Raw genomic sequence first — 17,219 nt, 5'->3', positions numbered from 1 at the left:
ATTCGTTGAACACAACATCTTTGAAAATTTCCCTATCAACTGTTGTCTACTCCCAACATAGACAATCCTCCTGCTAGTCAATTAGTCAGCTCCAGTAAACCTTAACAGCCAGACCTGCTTTATGACAGAGAGTAGCTAGTTCTGTACCTGAATTATTTCTTTGTTAAACAAGGCCTATCCTGACTGGACTTTCACTGAGGATTTACTAAGTCTTTTTTTTTTTTTTTTTTTTTGAGACGGACTCTCGCTCTGTCGCCCAGGCTGGAGTGCAGTGGCGCAATCTCGGCTCACTGCAAGCTCCGCCTCCCGGGTTCACGCCATTCTCCTGCCTCAGCCTCTCCGAGTAGCTGGGACTACAGGCGCCTGCCACCACGCCCGGCTAATTTTTTGTATTTTTAGTAGAGACGGGGTTTCACCGTGGTCTCGATCTCCTGACCTCGTGATCCGCCCGCCTCGGCCTCCCAAAGTGCTGGGATTACAAGCGTGAGCCACCGCGCCCGGCCTACTAAGTCTTTTATATGCATTATTTCCTACAATCTTCCCAGCCATCCTATGAGGTAGGAACTACGGTGATTCCTCTTTTACAGTAATGATCGAGGAGCTGAATACCTCGCCTAGAGTTACATAATGATCATAGAGTTGTTCACCTACAAGGAGTGTCTTAAACACTGTCCATTTGTTATCCTAGTTTTAATTAGTTCCCACCAGTAAACCGGCTTTCTTTACCCATTAATATGGTATGATACATGCTCTCTGTACAGAATTCTGCTTTTTCTTCATCTTTTCTTAGAGAGTTAGAAAGCTCCAAGATTTTGAGATCTCTTTCTATGTCATAACCACTGATTTAGGAAGTCCAAATGGGCAAGGACCACTAGATGCAGATAACCTCTATAAAACAGAATTTGACAGGGGAAGTGAATGCTTATCAGAGTTTCTATTAGGAACTACTAATTCCTTCTTAGTGGTGAAGACAAAAATAAGTCACTATTCTACCCTGTTTTGTCTTACTTTAAAGGCATAAGAATTATGCAAAGATACTTATATTATTCAAAATATGCCTAACACTATTTTTTTGAATTTTATTATTTGAATGTTTTTTCCTGGGTAGTAAAAAGTTTAAAATAATGTCATTGTCTAATCTCCAGGAAATTGCCTCAACGTCCTATTTCCATCAAAATAAAAACAAAAGCAAACAATAAAGCTCTTATTTATAATTTAAATCATAAGGAGATGGTTTGATATTTTTTATTCAGAAATTGTGAAGTGTGTACCTTTTTTGCAGAATTTTATTCCAAAGGTATTTGACAATCGATGATATTTAGAATAAGATATTAGCATTTAGAACAAAGTCACCCTAGAGATACCAATCTGCACAAAAGCAATTTCTTTTCTCAGATTAGAAGCAAAAATATCATCAGCTTGCATCCTGGTCACTGTGTAGTCACACTCCTGTTTTGACAGGAATGACCCAGAGATCAGGGAATACTTGGAACATTCTAAGTAACACATTGTCAACACCTATGCTGCTCCTCAAGATTTAAAATAAGTGAATGCAGCTTTGAGATTGGAAGCCAAGTTAAGGAGCACATATGACAGGTGGTGGAATGCAGACTTGTCCAAAGACTTCAGACCCCCAGTTTGCAAAAAAGTTGCAGATGTGTTATATAGCATTTGAAAGTATGTATTTACTAAAATCTTCTACAAACATATAGAATGCTTGCTACATATAGTGTATAGTGTAGTCCAGTGTTGCAAAGTGGAAGTTCAAAAGTGCTACACTGACAGAGATTAAAGAGTAACACGGGAACAGAAAATGGTAGCTCCATGTGTCCTCATATAGGAGAAGAGGGTGATTTAGGACTTGCCTACCTAGGGAAGTGATTAATATACTAAAATACCTGTGTTGCCTAGTTAATTAAGTGATCCTCCTATCTGAAACACAACTTAGCTGGCCATCTATCCAGGAAATCATGTCCAGAATAATCTTTAGCTTCAGATTTGAGTCAGATAAAGAAGCTAATTATGCATAATGGATATCGTTATCTGTAATAAGTCAGGGCACCTATGGATGTGGTAAGTCACTGAGAGTGTTGTACTTCATGGTCTACCAGAGTTAAATGATGATAGGTAGACTGAAAGATAATCAGATCTTAAGTTTGTTACTGTACACCTGACCTACCTTCTGACTGTTTGGCTGGCTGCTCTTTTTTTAATCTGGTTTCCAGCTTTCATGCCTTCTGGTGTTGGAGAACTATTAGGTTTTCTGGGTCACAGAATCATAAATTTTAGAAATGGGAGGATCTTGAAAGTCATCTAATTCAACCCTTACTGAATTCAAACTCCACCATAACCACAAAGGTCATCCATTTTGAAAATTCCCTGTGATTTCCACCATTAATACACAAAAAAAACCTACTCCCTTTCCAGCCAGCTCTGTTAGAAGTTCTTTCTCATATTACACTGCTATGAATCTGCCATCCTAAAGCTTCTACCCATTTGTCTTATTTTTGCTTTTGAGGGGAGCGGGGGCATACAATATATAGTTACATAAAATAAGTACTGTCACCTTTTTAATATTAAACCCTTGCAAATTCAGAGAGGTTTAGGGTCCTCTTGCTGTTTTTTCCAGTCTGCTAAATGCCTTCCTTCCCCAATTCCTCATTCAACATAGTACAGTATTCTTTCACCATCCTCTTCTTGATAGGTTCCGATTATCAATGACCCTCTAATTGTGTTGCATGGAGCAGGTCACAGTAGTCTAGATATGGTCAGAAAAGTGAAAGGAGATTGAGATTATTATGCAGATTATACATTATAGAATAGAATATATACTTCTAATTCAGCCTAAAATTACATTAGCTTATTGGGGGAGCAAAACTACATTGTTTTTTGTTTTTTTTTTGAGACGGAGTCTCGTTTTGTCACCCAGGCTGGAGTGCAGTGGCAAGATCTCGGCTCACTGCAAGCTCCACCTCCCGGATTCACACCATTCTCCTGCCTCAGCCTCCCGAGTAGCTGGGACTACAGGCGCCCACCACTACGCCCGGCTAATTTTTTGCATTTTCAGTAGAGACAGGGTTTCACCATGTTAGCCAGGATGGTCTCGATCTCCTGACCTCGTGATCCGCCCGCCGCCTGGGCCTCCCAAAGTGCTGGGATTACAGGCGTGAGCCACCGCACCCTGCCCTAAAACTACGTTGTTGATTCTTACTGAGCTTTTGATGATCTAAAACCACCTTCTCACATGAAGTGGCTTTAAAGTGCTTGCTTTTCTGTACTTATGTAGTTGATTTTTATTTTAACAGAATTTTCTAAGCTGCAGTACCCTCAGTTTTTAATAAAGAGCATGAACTGTAGTGTTTTTTTGTTTTGTTTTGTTTTTTGTTTGTTTGTGAGACGGAGTCTTGCTTTGTTACTGAGGCTGGAGTGCAGTGGCAAAATCTCAGCTAACTGCAATCTCCGACTCCTGGTTTCAAGCGATTCTCCTGTCTCAGCTTCTCAAGTAGCTGGGACTACAGGCATGCGCCACCACGCCTAGCTAATTTTTGTATTTTTAGTAGAGACAGGGTTTCACTATGCGTTGGCCAGGCTGGTCTTGAACTTCTGACCTCAGGTGATCCACCCACCTGGGCCTCCCAAAGTGCTGGGATTACAGGCGTGAGCCACCACGCCTGGCCTGTAGTGTTTAATTAATGTACTCAGGCTGGGCATGGTGGCTTATGCCTGTAATCCCAGCACTTTGGGAGGCCAAGGCAGGTGGATCAGGTGAGGCCAGGAGTTCAAGACCAGCCTGGGCTGATGGTGAAACCACATCTCTATAGGTGTGTGTGGTGGCACACACCTATAATCCCAGCTACTTGGGAGGCTGAGGCACAAGAATTTCTTGAACCCGGGAGGTGGAGGTTGCAGTGAGCTGAGATTGTGCCCCACAGTATTCCAGTCTGAGTGACAGAGACTGTGTCTCAAAATTTTATATATATATATACTCCAAATTGGGGGTGCAAAGGGCAAATATCAAACACGACCTATGGTCAAGTCACGAACTCTATTCTAAGCCCTGAAAGTCTCTTTTTAAATTTAATTTAATTTAATTTTAGACAGGTGCTCACTCCGTTGCCCAGGCTGGAGAGCAGTGGTGTGATCATGGCTCACCACAGATTTGAACTCCTGGGCTCAAGAGCTCCTCCTGCCTCAGCCTCCCCAGTAGCTGGAACTACAGGCACTCACCACACCTGGCTAATTTTAAATTTTTTTTTATTTTGTAGAGAAAAGGGCTTGCTGATTTCAAACTCTTAGACTCAAGCTATCCTCCTGCCTCAGCCTCCCAAAGTGCTGGTATTATAGGTGTGAGCCACCACACCCAGCCGAGAGTCTTTTTCAAATCTGCTTAACATAAGCCTGGTCAGCATGGGACAGTAGTCTTTGTGCTCCACGCTTTCCCCTTCTGCTCCCCTCATTGACCCTGGTTCTTGTCCTACAGAAGAGGCTATTTAAAGCACTCTGGATTGCATGGGGTCTGCAGCATGGGTCTGATTCTTTTATGAAAGATTTTTTCCTCTCTCTGACCATTGCTAGCCTACATACTCTACTGTAATAACAGTCTCTTAAGTATTTGGCTTTCCAAAAGGGATCCATGAAGTCTCATCTCTTGTTGAAAAGACAAAGAAATCACGACAGACCTAAAGTAGTTCTTCCCACCGAGGGAATTAGTGTATATGACTTTTCCCTCTATCTTTGCCTCCTGGGGTTGAGAGGAGAGGAGAGGGGATAGTCTCTCTAATTCTTGTTGGTATCCTCTTACTTCATATAGGTATTGGACAAGTGTTTGTTGAAAATTCAACAATACCTATTTAATAAGTAACTAATTCAGAGAGACAGAAACAAGATTTAACCAAACCTGAAAATGGGTGGTACAACAAGTTTGGAAGTTTTCTGTTCTCTTAATGTAGTCAAAAGTGCAGGGGATTACGAATCTGGAGACAGAGGTTTTACCATGGAAGGACATTATTAAGGACATTTTAGGGATGAGGAAATCAGGAAATAGCATTTGCCATCAAGCAGTTGTCAAGCCAAAACTTGACTCTTGTGTATGGAGCAAGTGTTATTATGTTCTTGAGCATTGCGCTAGTAATTTTGAAAATCTTACGTCTTTTGGTCATGAAAGTACAACCTTAATGACAGTAAACCTTATGTAGCCAAGCTAAAATGATTCAGCCTTTTGTTTAGGTGAAAATACCTGTTAATCTCTTTAATTTTCATAATGGAAAAACAATTTTGTCCTGTCATAGCTGATATTTAAAACACATAGTTCTAACTTTGACCTTCTACATAATGTCTAAACTGCATGCACTTGTAAGGAAATTAAGGCTTGAATTAAGCAAGATTCAGCCTGGCCCCAAACTACCACAAACCATTTGGAGAATAGCTGCTGAACACATTAATCAGTGATTTTGTTGAACAGTCGGGAGACCAGGCTCATATGGGAAGTGTTTTCCCAAATGTGTGAATCTCCAGCTCTACCCTATTGATTTTGCTGGATCAGGTCTGGGTTGGACCCCAGGCCATCAGTATTTTCTTTTTAAGAAAAACAACTTTAAAAATATTCCACAGATATTCTGTGATAGCTCCCAGCTCAGGCTCCCCACAGATATACCAAGTCTGTCGCTGTAAACTACAGAGTAATCTCTGGACCTTATGATCCCCTCCCTCTGCCCGAAATCCCCAAACTCAAAGAATGCCTTCAATGAGTTTTGCTCTCCTGTCATTTATTTTATGTATGTTGAAGGTTGCTACTAGACTTGTCCACTTGAACAGTATTCTAGTATCTTTAGTAAAACCATATTTGAAGTGACTGTCCTTTTGGTTGCATATTGTACTTTATAAATAAGTATTGATGATGTAAGCTCCTATTTATTGTGTATTTATTATGTGCCATGCACTTTTCATACCTTAATGCTTTAAGCCTCTTGTCAGACTTGCAAGGTGCTGCATATTGCAGATGAGTAAACAGCCCAGAAAAGGTAGATTTCTTGTACTTGGTCACAGTCAAACCTCTGTGCTACACTGAAAAAACTTGTTTCAGTCAATAAATGTATATATTTTCTTCTCTCTTAAAATGAAAATTGCATACTCCAAAACATATCCCTTTTTGCTTAAAAGCCATAATACTACTGCCAAGTTTGATCCCAATTTTAGTCATCAGCATATTTCAGGTACCTGAAAGCATTTACTCCTGTTTCTTTGTTTTTTTTTTTTTTCACCGTTTCCATATGTATGTATTCATATTTGACTAGCAGAAAGTATTTAGTTTTTTAATAAAAATAGACTTGATATGATGATTTAGTTATTCAATAAAAATAGACTCCATATGTATGTATTCATATTTGACTAGCAAAAATTATTTAGTTTTTTAATAAAAATAGACTTGTTATGGTTGTTAGGTGACAGGGTTTTCCTTTTCCTCTTTTCTTTTCTTTTTTTTTTTTTCTCTACAGGGTCTTGCTCTGTCACCCAGGCCTGAGTGTAGTGGTATAATCTTGGCTTACTTGCCTTACTGGCCTTGACCAGCCAGGCCCAAGCAATCTTGGTCTTGAACTCTGAACTCAAGCAGTCCTCCTGCCTCGGTCTCCCAAAGTGCTGGGATTACAGGCGTGAGCCACCATGGCTGGCCCTCCCTCATTTCTTACACATCTTCTTTTGTAACTTGAGAAAAAATTGTAACTGTCATAATTGATACCATTTATAATGTATTATATGCATATTCCACATTATTAAAAAATGAAATCATTTACTAGACATTTTTAAATGCTCCATTTCACATTTTATAAAATAAATCAGTGCTTGAACAAGAGACAAAACTTCTGTTTGTGGTGGCACAAAATACTAGGCCGGCAAGGTTAAAAAGAACTTGAAAATTATATATTCATAGTAGAATTTTAGAACAAGATTAAAATCTTTATCCAGGATAATTGCAGTTTGAGGAAATGTGTTTTGGTGTATTATGAACAGTATCTTTTGCTCATTGCCATGAGAGTATGTAGATTTCCAACAGGCCAGTTATACATATTGTTTATTTGGCCTCATGGTAGGCACACTCTAGATAGTATTTTTAAGTGATAATCATTAGTCTTTTTTTTTTTTTAAAGGACTTTTGGGAATAATTCAGGTAGCAAAAATTATTATTATAATAATTTTTATATCTCAATTTACATCTTCTGATGGCCTGGGTTAATAAATTAGGACTTAAGATGTGTGCTGTATTTGAAATTTTAATGATAACTAGAAATATTGGAGAGGAGTAGAACTTTTTGAACACCCACTCATGTTTATTTTGTTAATCTTGGCTTCTGTGCTTGATGGTGTACAGTACAGATAGTACAGTGATGAACAATATTAAAACACATAGCAATATTAAAACACATAGTTTAATTAGTCACTTATTCAATAGATTGTCTAGAAATCAGTTAGAGGTTATATAATGTTACATGCTTATGATTATCTAGGGAATAAAAACAACAAATGAGAGACTTTTTATGGGCATCTTACAGATTGAATGGAAAGAAGCAATAGACTAGAAAGGTCAAGGGAACATGGCAGATGGTACTTTGAAAAAGTGGGGCAAACCTGAAATAAACCAAGTAGTCTGCATATAAAGATTCATTTGTTAATTGAAAGTTCAAGATTATTACAATGTTTTATATAGCTAATAAAAAGGCTTAAAAGTTTGCATTTTGTGTATATAATCAATTTTGTATGTAATATCACTTTACATTGTATCAATTTCCAAGCACTTAGAATTGTATAAAAGTAGAATAAAGTCATCCAACTGCAAAAGATCTAAGGTCTTTTCTGACCCTGTGCTTTTTAACAGTGATGACATTGAAGCCCAGATAGTTTATTTAAAGAAGAAAATACACACACATTCCTACTTACCCACACACATACACACAGGGATGTGGCTGCTGACTTCACATATAGATTGGTATGACTGTGAGCATTTGTATGAATTAGAAAAAGAAACAAATTGATGTTAATTAAACCTTCAGAAATGTTTTTCTTCCTCTTGAAAAAAGAGAAAATGGAAACTTTTCTTCTGTAGTCTTAAAACTCTAATTAAGGAATTGTGAGAAAGCCAGAAAAATATCTGAATGATTTTAACTTAGTAGGATGAAAACATAAGATGGTTAATGATTTGAAAAGAACTATTTTAAAACTTCGGAGAATTATGATTACAGCAAGACAGCTAATTTGACTAGCAAAGTCAGAATTCCTCACAATATTCTCTTTGGATACCGAGGTTCAATCCAAGCTTTGTATTTGTTGGCTTTGTATTACTTAATATATTTATATCAAAGAACTAGTCAGAGAGATTCTCTGTATTTTAAGTCTGTGAGAACCATCAGTAGCATGCACTGACAGATGTTAAAGAATGTCTGTGGAAAGAATGTCAGAAACCTCTCCAAAGGAAAGTCTTTAAACCATGCCCTTAATACAGAAATGCAAAACCAGATTTAATTGCCCTTTTCCTATACAGCTCAGACATGCAGTCTCATTTACTGCAGCATATGGCCTGAGAAAGTGCACAGTGGAAGAGAGCAGTCTTGGTAAAGGCTGAGATTGAATCCATTTAGGCTGGAGTTCACAAAGATCAGTCAGAAGCAAGCACTTGAAGTTAAAAGAAACACACCAAGCAGTAAAAACACAGGCTATTTTCGTTTTGAATGTGCTCAGTGGAGACATCCTATTCGCCTTTCAAGACAGCAGTATTCTTTGGTTTTAATAGGAAATACAAGATTTCTGAAAAACTGCTGCCTGGGGGGCTTTTTCCCCAGTTTAAAAAAATGTAAAAAATAACATTGCATGAGGCAGTAGATACTGGTTTCAATGATAATTTGTTTGAAAGTAGCCATTTTTCTAATGGATAATAATTAAAATAATGAGTTGAATGGCAGCAATATGGCTTATATTTTACTTCATAGGAAAGACATTATAAGACTATATGAAGTGATAAATTCTTACCACTCCTAAAGGGATTATGTTTACTGTTCTTTCAAGAAGTCATAGGTAATTGAAAACTTAAGGAGGAGCAGAAGAATCTGTGAATCCTCTTACACCACTGTGTGGCATTAGGCCAGTAGCTTTACTTCCGTGTACCATAATTTTTCTATCTGTAACGTGGAAGATATGTCTAGTTTTTTAAAACAAAGACACAAAATATTACCTATGATGTCAAATACACATATATACATATATGCATATAAACATATAGAAGGACTAGAAAATGTGACTGACTTCATCATTTTCCAGATTTTACAAAAGGACATTTATTTCTAAAATCAGAAAAAGTAGCTTCTCAAAAAAAGCTGAATAGCCTAAATGTTTACTTGATGGACCATATGTAAATTTCTTCAGAATACCCAAATATTATGTGGAGACTATTCATATGTAGTCTACCAAAATTATTTTCCAGTGACTCTTTTGAGAACTTTGTTTCCTCATTTTCTGTTTAGATAAAGTTATTTTAATTTTAAAATTAAATTAGAAAATATAAAGTATATATTTAGACTTTTAAAGATTTGCTATTCTATAATGTTGATGTTTAACCTTTAAAATAATTGATTGAGGAAGAAAGGCAAATGGGTATCAGTTTTCATTTGGTATTATAAAATACTTGAATATTTTATTGACTAAATTGAGTCGTGTTATGGCTGGCATTACATTTTCATTCATAATTTATTTTTTAACTAATAAATAAAAATTGTACATATTTATTGGGTATAACATGCTGTTTTGAAGTATGTATACATTGTGGGATAGCCAAATCAAGCTAATTTACAAATGCATTACCTCATGTACTTAATCATTTTTGATGATGAGAACACAAAATATACTCACTTAACAATTTCCAAGTCTACAGCATTGTTATTAACTGTCATCACCATGATGTAAATCTCTTGAACTTACTCCTCCTATCTAACTGAAATTTTGTATCCTGACTAACATCCTTTGACCTGGTAACCACAGGAGCTGTAGTTCTCTCTACTTCAAGGTGTTCAACTTTTTTAGATTTCACATATAAGTGAGAGATCATGTGGGGTTTGTCATGCTGTGCCTGGTTTATAAAGTCCTCCAGGTTCATCCAACTGGCATTACATTTTAATAACAATGCAACTAATCCCAAATGCTGAGTACTTTACACTTAGACTTTTTTCCATTTTGCTTTTGTAAAATTTTACTTTAAAATAAAGTTTTAGCAAATCAATAAAAATAATCCAGCATATAAACAGAACCAACGACAAAAACCACATGATTATCTCAATAGATGCAGAAAAGGCCTTTGACAAAATTCAACAACGCTTCATGCTAAAAACCCTCAATAAATTAGGTATTGATGGGACGTATCTCAAAATAATAAGCGCTATCTATGACAAACCCACAGCCAATATCATACTGAATGGGCAAAAACTGGAAGCATTCCCTTTGAAAACTGGCACAAGACAGGGATGCCCTCTCTCACCACTCCTATTCAACATAGTGTTGGAAGTTCTGGCCAGGGCAATCAAGCAGGAGAAGGAAATAAAGGGTATTCAATTAGGAAAAGAGGAAGTCAGATTGTCCCTGTTTGCAGATGACATGATTGTATATCTAGAAAACCCCATCGTCTCAGCCCAAAATCTCCTTAAGCTGATAGGCAACTTCAGCAAAGTCTCAGGATACAAAATCAATGTGCAAAAATTACAGGCATTCTTATACACCAGTAACAAACAGAGAGCCAAATCATGAGTGAACTGCCATTCACAATTGCTTCAAAGAGAATAAAATACCTAGGAATCCAACTTAGAAGGGACGTGAAGGACCTCTTCAAGGAGAACTACAAACCACTGCTCAATGAAATCAAAGAGGACACAAACAAATGGAAGAACATTCCATGCTCATGGGTAGGAAGAATCAATATCGTGAAAATGGCCATACTGCCCAAGGTAATTTATAGATTCAATGCCATCCCCATCAAGCTACCAATGACTTTCTTCACAGAATTGGAAAAAACTACTTTAAAGTTCATATGGAACCAAAAAAGGGCCTGCCATCGCCAAGTCAATCCTAAGCCAAAAGAACAAAGCTGGAGGCATCAAGCTACCTGACTTCAAACTATGCTAAAAGGCTACAGTAACCAAAACAGCATGGTACTGGTACCAAAACAGAGATACAGACCAATGGAACAGAACAGAACCCTCAGAAATAATGCCACATATCTACAACTATCTGATCTTTGACAAACCTGACAAAAACAAACAATGGGGAAAGGATTTCCTATTTAATAAATAGTGCTGGGAAAACTGGCTAGCCATACGTAGAAAGCTGAAACTAGATCCCTTCCTTACACCTTATACAAAAATTAATTCAAGATGGATTAAAGACTTAAATGTTAGACCTAAAACCATAAAAACCCTAGAAGAAAACCTAGGCAATACCATTCAGGACATAGGCATGGGCAAGGACTTCATGTCTAAAACACCAAAAGCAATGGCAACAAAAGCCAAAATTGACAAATGGGATCTAATTAAACTAAAGAGCTTCTACACAGCAAAAGAAACTACCATCAGAGTGAACAGGCAACCTACAGAATGGGGGAAAGTTTTTGCAATCTACTCATCTGACAAAGGGCTAATACCCAGAATCTACAAAGAACTCAAATTTACAAGAAAAAAACAACCCCATCAAAAAGTGGGCAAAGGATATGAACAGACACTTCTCAAAAGAAGACATTTATGCAGCCAACAGACACATGAAAAAATGCTCATCATCACTGGCCATCAGAGAAATGCAAATCAAAACCACACTGAGATACCATCTCACACCAGTTAGAATGCAATTATTAAAAAGTCAGGAAACAGCAGGTGCTGGAGAGGATGTGGAGAAATAGGAACACTTTTACACTGTTGGTGGGACTGTAAACTAGTTCAGCCATTGTGGAAGTCAGTGTGGCAATTCCTCAGGGATCTACAACTAGAAATACCATTTGACCCAGCCATCCCATTACTGGGTATATACCCAAACGATTATAAATTATGCTGCTATAAAGACACATGCACACGTATGTTTATTGTGGCACTATTCACAGCAGCAAAGACTTTGGAACCAACCCAGATGTCCAACAGTGATAGACTGGATTAAGAAAATGTGGCACATATACACCATGGAATACTATGCAGCCATAAAAAAGGATGAGTTCATGTCCTTTGTAGGGACATGGATGAAGCTGGAAACCATCATTCTCAGCGAACTATTGCAACGACAAAAAACCAAACACCGCATGTTCTCACTCATAGGTGGGAATTGAATAATGAGAACACATGGACACAGGAAGGGGAACATCACACCCCGGGGCCTGTTGTGGGGTGGGGGGAGGGGGGAGGGATAGCATTAGGAGATATACCTAATGTTAAATGAAGAGTTAATGGGTGCAGCACACCAACATGGCACATGTATACATATGTAACAAACCTGCACGTTGTGCACATGTACCTTAAAACTTAAAGTGTAATAAAAAGAAATTAAAAAAATAAAAGTTTTAATTTTAGAAGGAAAATGTATCTGAAACTTCTTTTCCCCTTGATACTCTCTGACTTTAATTGACAAATTAAAGCAAACACCAGTTTTAAGAACTGTCTTGCCTTAATTTCCATTTACTGTGGTTTTAAAATCTTTAAAGGCAACTTTTAAGATGAAAATTCTAGAGCTGGCAATGACTCACACCTGTTATCCCAAAAATTTAGGAGGCCAAGATGGGAGGGTCACTTGAGGCCAGGAGTTTGAGACCAGCCTGGCCTGGGCAACATAGAGCGACCCTGACTCTGAAATTAGCTGGCTGTGGTGGTACATGCTTGTAGTCTTAGCTGCTTGGGAGGCTGAAGCAGGAGAGTCGCTTGAGCCCAGAAGTTTGAAGTTACGGTAAGCTCTGATTGCGCCACTGTACTCCAGCCTGGGTAACAGAGTGAAACCCTGTCTTTTTTTTTTTTTTCAAAACAAAGAAGTTGGGCGGTGGGGGCTTTTGTGATACAATCAAATTACTTTTATGTCAAATACAACTATTTCTCAGATACCAGTGTTAACGTCATCTTGAGCTAACACAAAATTGGAATTTGGTGGTGGTTGTTAAACTAGTTGTTGATGTTATGATATTCAGAATTAATGGAATTTTTTTTTTTTTTTTTTTTTTTTTACTATTTAGGAAATACCAGAAAGGAACCAGGGTCCGGTTGCGACTATTAGATCTTGAACTTACGTCTAGGTTCCTGGGAGCAACAACAGATACAACTGTACTAGAGGCTGATGCAGTTCTCTTAGGGATCCAGGAGAGTAAAGACTCAAGATCAAAAGAAGAACATCATGAAAAATAAATGAACTTTGCTTAGTGGATTGACTGCTTTGCTGAAGTCAGGTATTCATCAAGAATGCAATTAGACTAATTGTGAATAAATGATTGAATGAAGATATAATAAATAAAAGCTATAATTATAGATAACTCTTATTAGAATTTTCTTTAGCAATATTCCCGCCCCCCACCCTATGTTTTGCCCTTAATGTTTTTTTCCGTTGGTGGGGATAGTATACACTGTACTAAGAAATTGTCATTCAATAAATACGTTTTGAGTGCTGTCTATGTGCATGGTACTAGTTTAAACAGCAGTAAACAAATTAGACAAAATTGCCTGCCTTGTGGCTCTTACATTCCACTGGGGAAAACAGGCAATAAATAAGTAAAATATATAGTATGTTTGACAGTGATGCATGGCTAAGGAGAAAAAGGAAGCAAGGAATGGGGTTACAAGGTGTCTGAGTGACAGGTTGCTAGCTACGTGGGTCTCTGAAGAAGAGTTTTCCAGCAGACGGAGCGATGAGTGCAAAGCCCCTGAGACACAACTGCACCTATCCAGATTAAGGACCAGGGAGGAAGCCACTGTAGGAGCACAAAAAAAGTAGGAGATGAACAGAGAGGTGAGGGAGGCTCCGTAGTTCCTAGTATGCACTTTGGCATTTATTTACTGATTGAGATGGCAGGTCATCGGAAGCTTCTGAGCAGAGGAAGGATATAATCTGACATTTTAGCAGGATCCCTTTGAGTAAGTTAGCTGCGTAGACCTAAGATGAACAAGATCAACCACAGCAAGACCTGTAAGGAGACTATCCTTGTAATCCAGGCAAGAGATGATGGCAGCTTGGACCAGGGTAGTGGCAGTGGAACTGATGAGAAGCGGTTGAAATCTGGATATAGTTTGAAGATGGAGGCCATGGGATTTCCTAACACATTGGATATGGAATATGTGAGAAAGGAAGGAGTGAGGATGACAACAAGGTTTTTGGCCTGCACAACTGGAAGACTTTCATTGCCTTTAACTGATTTAGGTAAGAGCAGGTTTGAGAGAACTATTCAGAACTCAATTTTGGACATGTTAAATTTGAGATGCATATTAGCCATCTAACTGGAGAGGTTCTGAAGGCAGTTGGATATATGGCTCTGGAGCTCACGGGAGAGCTCTGGATGAAAGAAAGTGACTTACAAATCATAAACATGTAATCATACTTCACAAATGATGTAGGTCAAGAAACAGGCGGGGTTCTTGACCTGGCCTAGGCAATTTCGTTTCTTATGGTATCAATTGAAGTCACCTGGCTGGCTGCTCTAGTAGAGTCCAAGACAGCTTCACTCACATGTCTAGTACTTTGGCAGGGGTGCTTGAAAGGTTAGGTTCAGCTGGGACAGTCAACCAGAGCACCTACACATGGCCTGTCCAGCATGGCATTCTCGGGGTAGATGGCTCTCATGATGCTGGCTTTCCCCAGAGGGAGCATTCCATAAGAACCAGGCCGACACTCTGACCGAACGCAAGAAATCACACAGCTTCACTTCTACCCAGTTGGTTATAAACCAGTTAGAGGGTCTGGATTCGAAGGGAAGGAATAAGACTCCACCTCTTAATGGAGGTGTGACAGTGTCACAGTGTAGAAGGTCAGTGGATTAATGATACTGTGGCAAAAGAGTCTGCCGCACCACCCCTTCCCAAGGTCACACCCAATAGCCACCTCTGCAAAGTCTCAAATCTAAATTTTAAGCCCTCCACTCAGTATCCTTCCTGCTCCCTTAATTTTGTGTACCCAATTGAGCACTTTTTCAAAAATCTTTGAGACTCCAATCCCCATTGACTCCCAATTTTTTTTTTTTTTTTTTTTTACTTTTTTTTTAATTATACTTTAGGTTTTAGGGTACATGTGCACAATGTGCAGGTTTGTTACATATGTATCCATGTGCCATGTTGATTTCCTGCACCCATTAACTCGTCATTTAGCATTAGGTATATCTCCTAATGCTGTCCCTCCCCCCTCCCCCCACCCCACAACAGTCCCCGGAGTGTGATGTTCCCCTTCCTGTGTCCATGAGTTCTCATTGTTCAATTCCCACCTATGAGTGAGAACATGCGGTGTTTGGTTTTTTGTCCTTGTGATAGTTTACTGAGAATGATGTTTTCCAGTTTCATCCATGTCCCTACAAAGGACACGAACTCATCATTTTTTATGGCTGCATAGTATTCCATGGTGTATATGTGCCACATTTTCTTAATCCAGTCTATTGTTGTTGGACATTTGGGTTGGTTCCAACTCTTTGCTATTGTGAATAGTGCTGCAATAAACATACGTGTGCATGTGTCTTTATAGCAGCATGATTTATAGTCCTTTGGGTATATACCCAGTAATGGGATGGCTGGGTCAAATGGTATTTCTAGTTCTAGATCCCTGAGGAATCGCCACACTGACTTCCACAATGGTTGAACTAGTTTACAGTCCCACCAACAGTGTAAAAGTGTTCCTATTTCTCCACATCCTCTCCAGCACCTGTTGTTTCCTGCTTTTTTAATGATGGCCATTCTAACTGGTGTGAGATAGTATCTCACTGTGGTTTTGATTTGCATTTCTCTGATGGCCAGTGATGATGAGCATTTCTTCATGTGTTTTTTGGCTGCATAAATGTCTTCTTTTGAGAAGTGTCTGTTCATGTCCTTTGCCCACTTTTTGATGGGGTTGTTTGTTTTTTTCTTGTAAATTTGTTTGAGTGACTCCCAATTTTTTCACTCATCATCTTATGTTCTCACTATCCTCTTTATCCAGCTTTAGAGTCTGGGGCGCATCACTATGATGACTCTCTTGCAAACAAAACACCGTTGAGTCTCCTCCCTCCCTCCATTTTTCACCTGGCATAACTTCAACCCTGATTAAATGTCTGCCTGCTTCATTCCTGCACCTGAGCTGCTTAGCATTACAGGAGAAAACCTTACAATTATATTGATTGGTATCACTTTAAATCTGTAATTTCAGGTTAAGCTGTCCGGTTAATATATACATCTAATTTTATTCCCTCCAAAGCCTCACTAAATTACAACAAAGGGAGATGGATGGATGAATAGGAAGATAGATGACTGATTGATTGATTGATGGATAGAGACACATGAATACCCACAGCAAAAAGAGTCAAGTATGAGAAAAACAGGAAAAGAACAAAATTTTGCAATCTGAAAATAGATGGATGAATAGACATTTACATAGCAGAACAGAGATAGACACATTCTTAGCTGTCAGTGCAGAAAGCTGAAAACCAACCTGATTTACTGCAGAGTCCTCAGAATATTCAGGAACTGGCAGAACCAGGTACTTCTAGATCTAAGAGTGAAATGGGGTTGGGGAGGTCACAATAAAGAGATTTGGGGTCCAGCCATGGTGGCTCACGCCTGTAATCCCAGCACTTTGGGAGGCCAAAGTGGGCAGATCACCTGAGGTCAGGAGTTCGAGACCAGCCTGGCCAACATAGTGAAACCCCATCTCTACTAAAAATACAAAAAATTAGCCAGGCCTGGTGGTACACACCTGTAATCCCAGCTACTCAGGAGGCTGAGGCAGGAGAGTCGCTTGAACCCAGGAGGTGGAGGTTGCAGTGAGCCGAGATCATGCCACTGCACTCCAGCCTGGGCAACAAGGGCGAAACTCCATCTCAAGGAGGAAAAAAAAAAAATTAGGGTAAAAGGTAAAAAATAACCTAGATTCCTTTCCCCATTCCACTTAAATGATATGGCAGCCCACTTCCACCCAAAGTGTCTGTTTCTCTCCCTTTCCAGCATGATTCTGGCAATTTAGTATGTGGACTTTGCTATCTGCCTTCCTCTATAGAA

General features: G+C 38.7%; 1 protein-coding gene across 4 annotated transcripts in view; it reads left to right on the top strand.

Moving 5' to 3' along the window:
- The window catches only part of MRPS28 (mitochondrial ribosomal protein S28), a 109,043-nt gene extending 95,380 nt beyond the window's left edge, over positions 1–13,663 (top strand). For all 4 annotated transcript variants that reach the window (XM_055286594.2, XM_063643342.1, XM_055286593.2 and 1 more), the window contains one exon: positions 13,232–13,663. In XM_055286594.2, coding sequence (XP_055142569.1) covers positions 13,232–13,400 — 169 coding nt within the window. In that variant the 3' untranslated portion in view covers positions 13,401–13,663. The remainder of the gene's footprint in view (positions 1–13,231) is intronic.
- The last annotated feature ends 3,556 nt before the right edge of the window (positions 13,664–17,219 follow it).

Source organism: Symphalangus syndactylus, chromosome 7, assembly GCF_028878055.3.
Source record: "Symphalangus syndactylus isolate Jambi chromosome 7, NHGRI_mSymSyn1-v2.1_pri, whole genome shotgun sequence".
In the NCBI taxonomy this organism is placed as follows: Eukaryota; Metazoa; Chordata; class Mammalia; order Primates; family Hylobatidae; genus Symphalangus; species Symphalangus syndactylus.
Note: the sequence above shows the minus strand (reverse complement) of the source record. Positions and strands in the feature narration are given on the sequence as shown.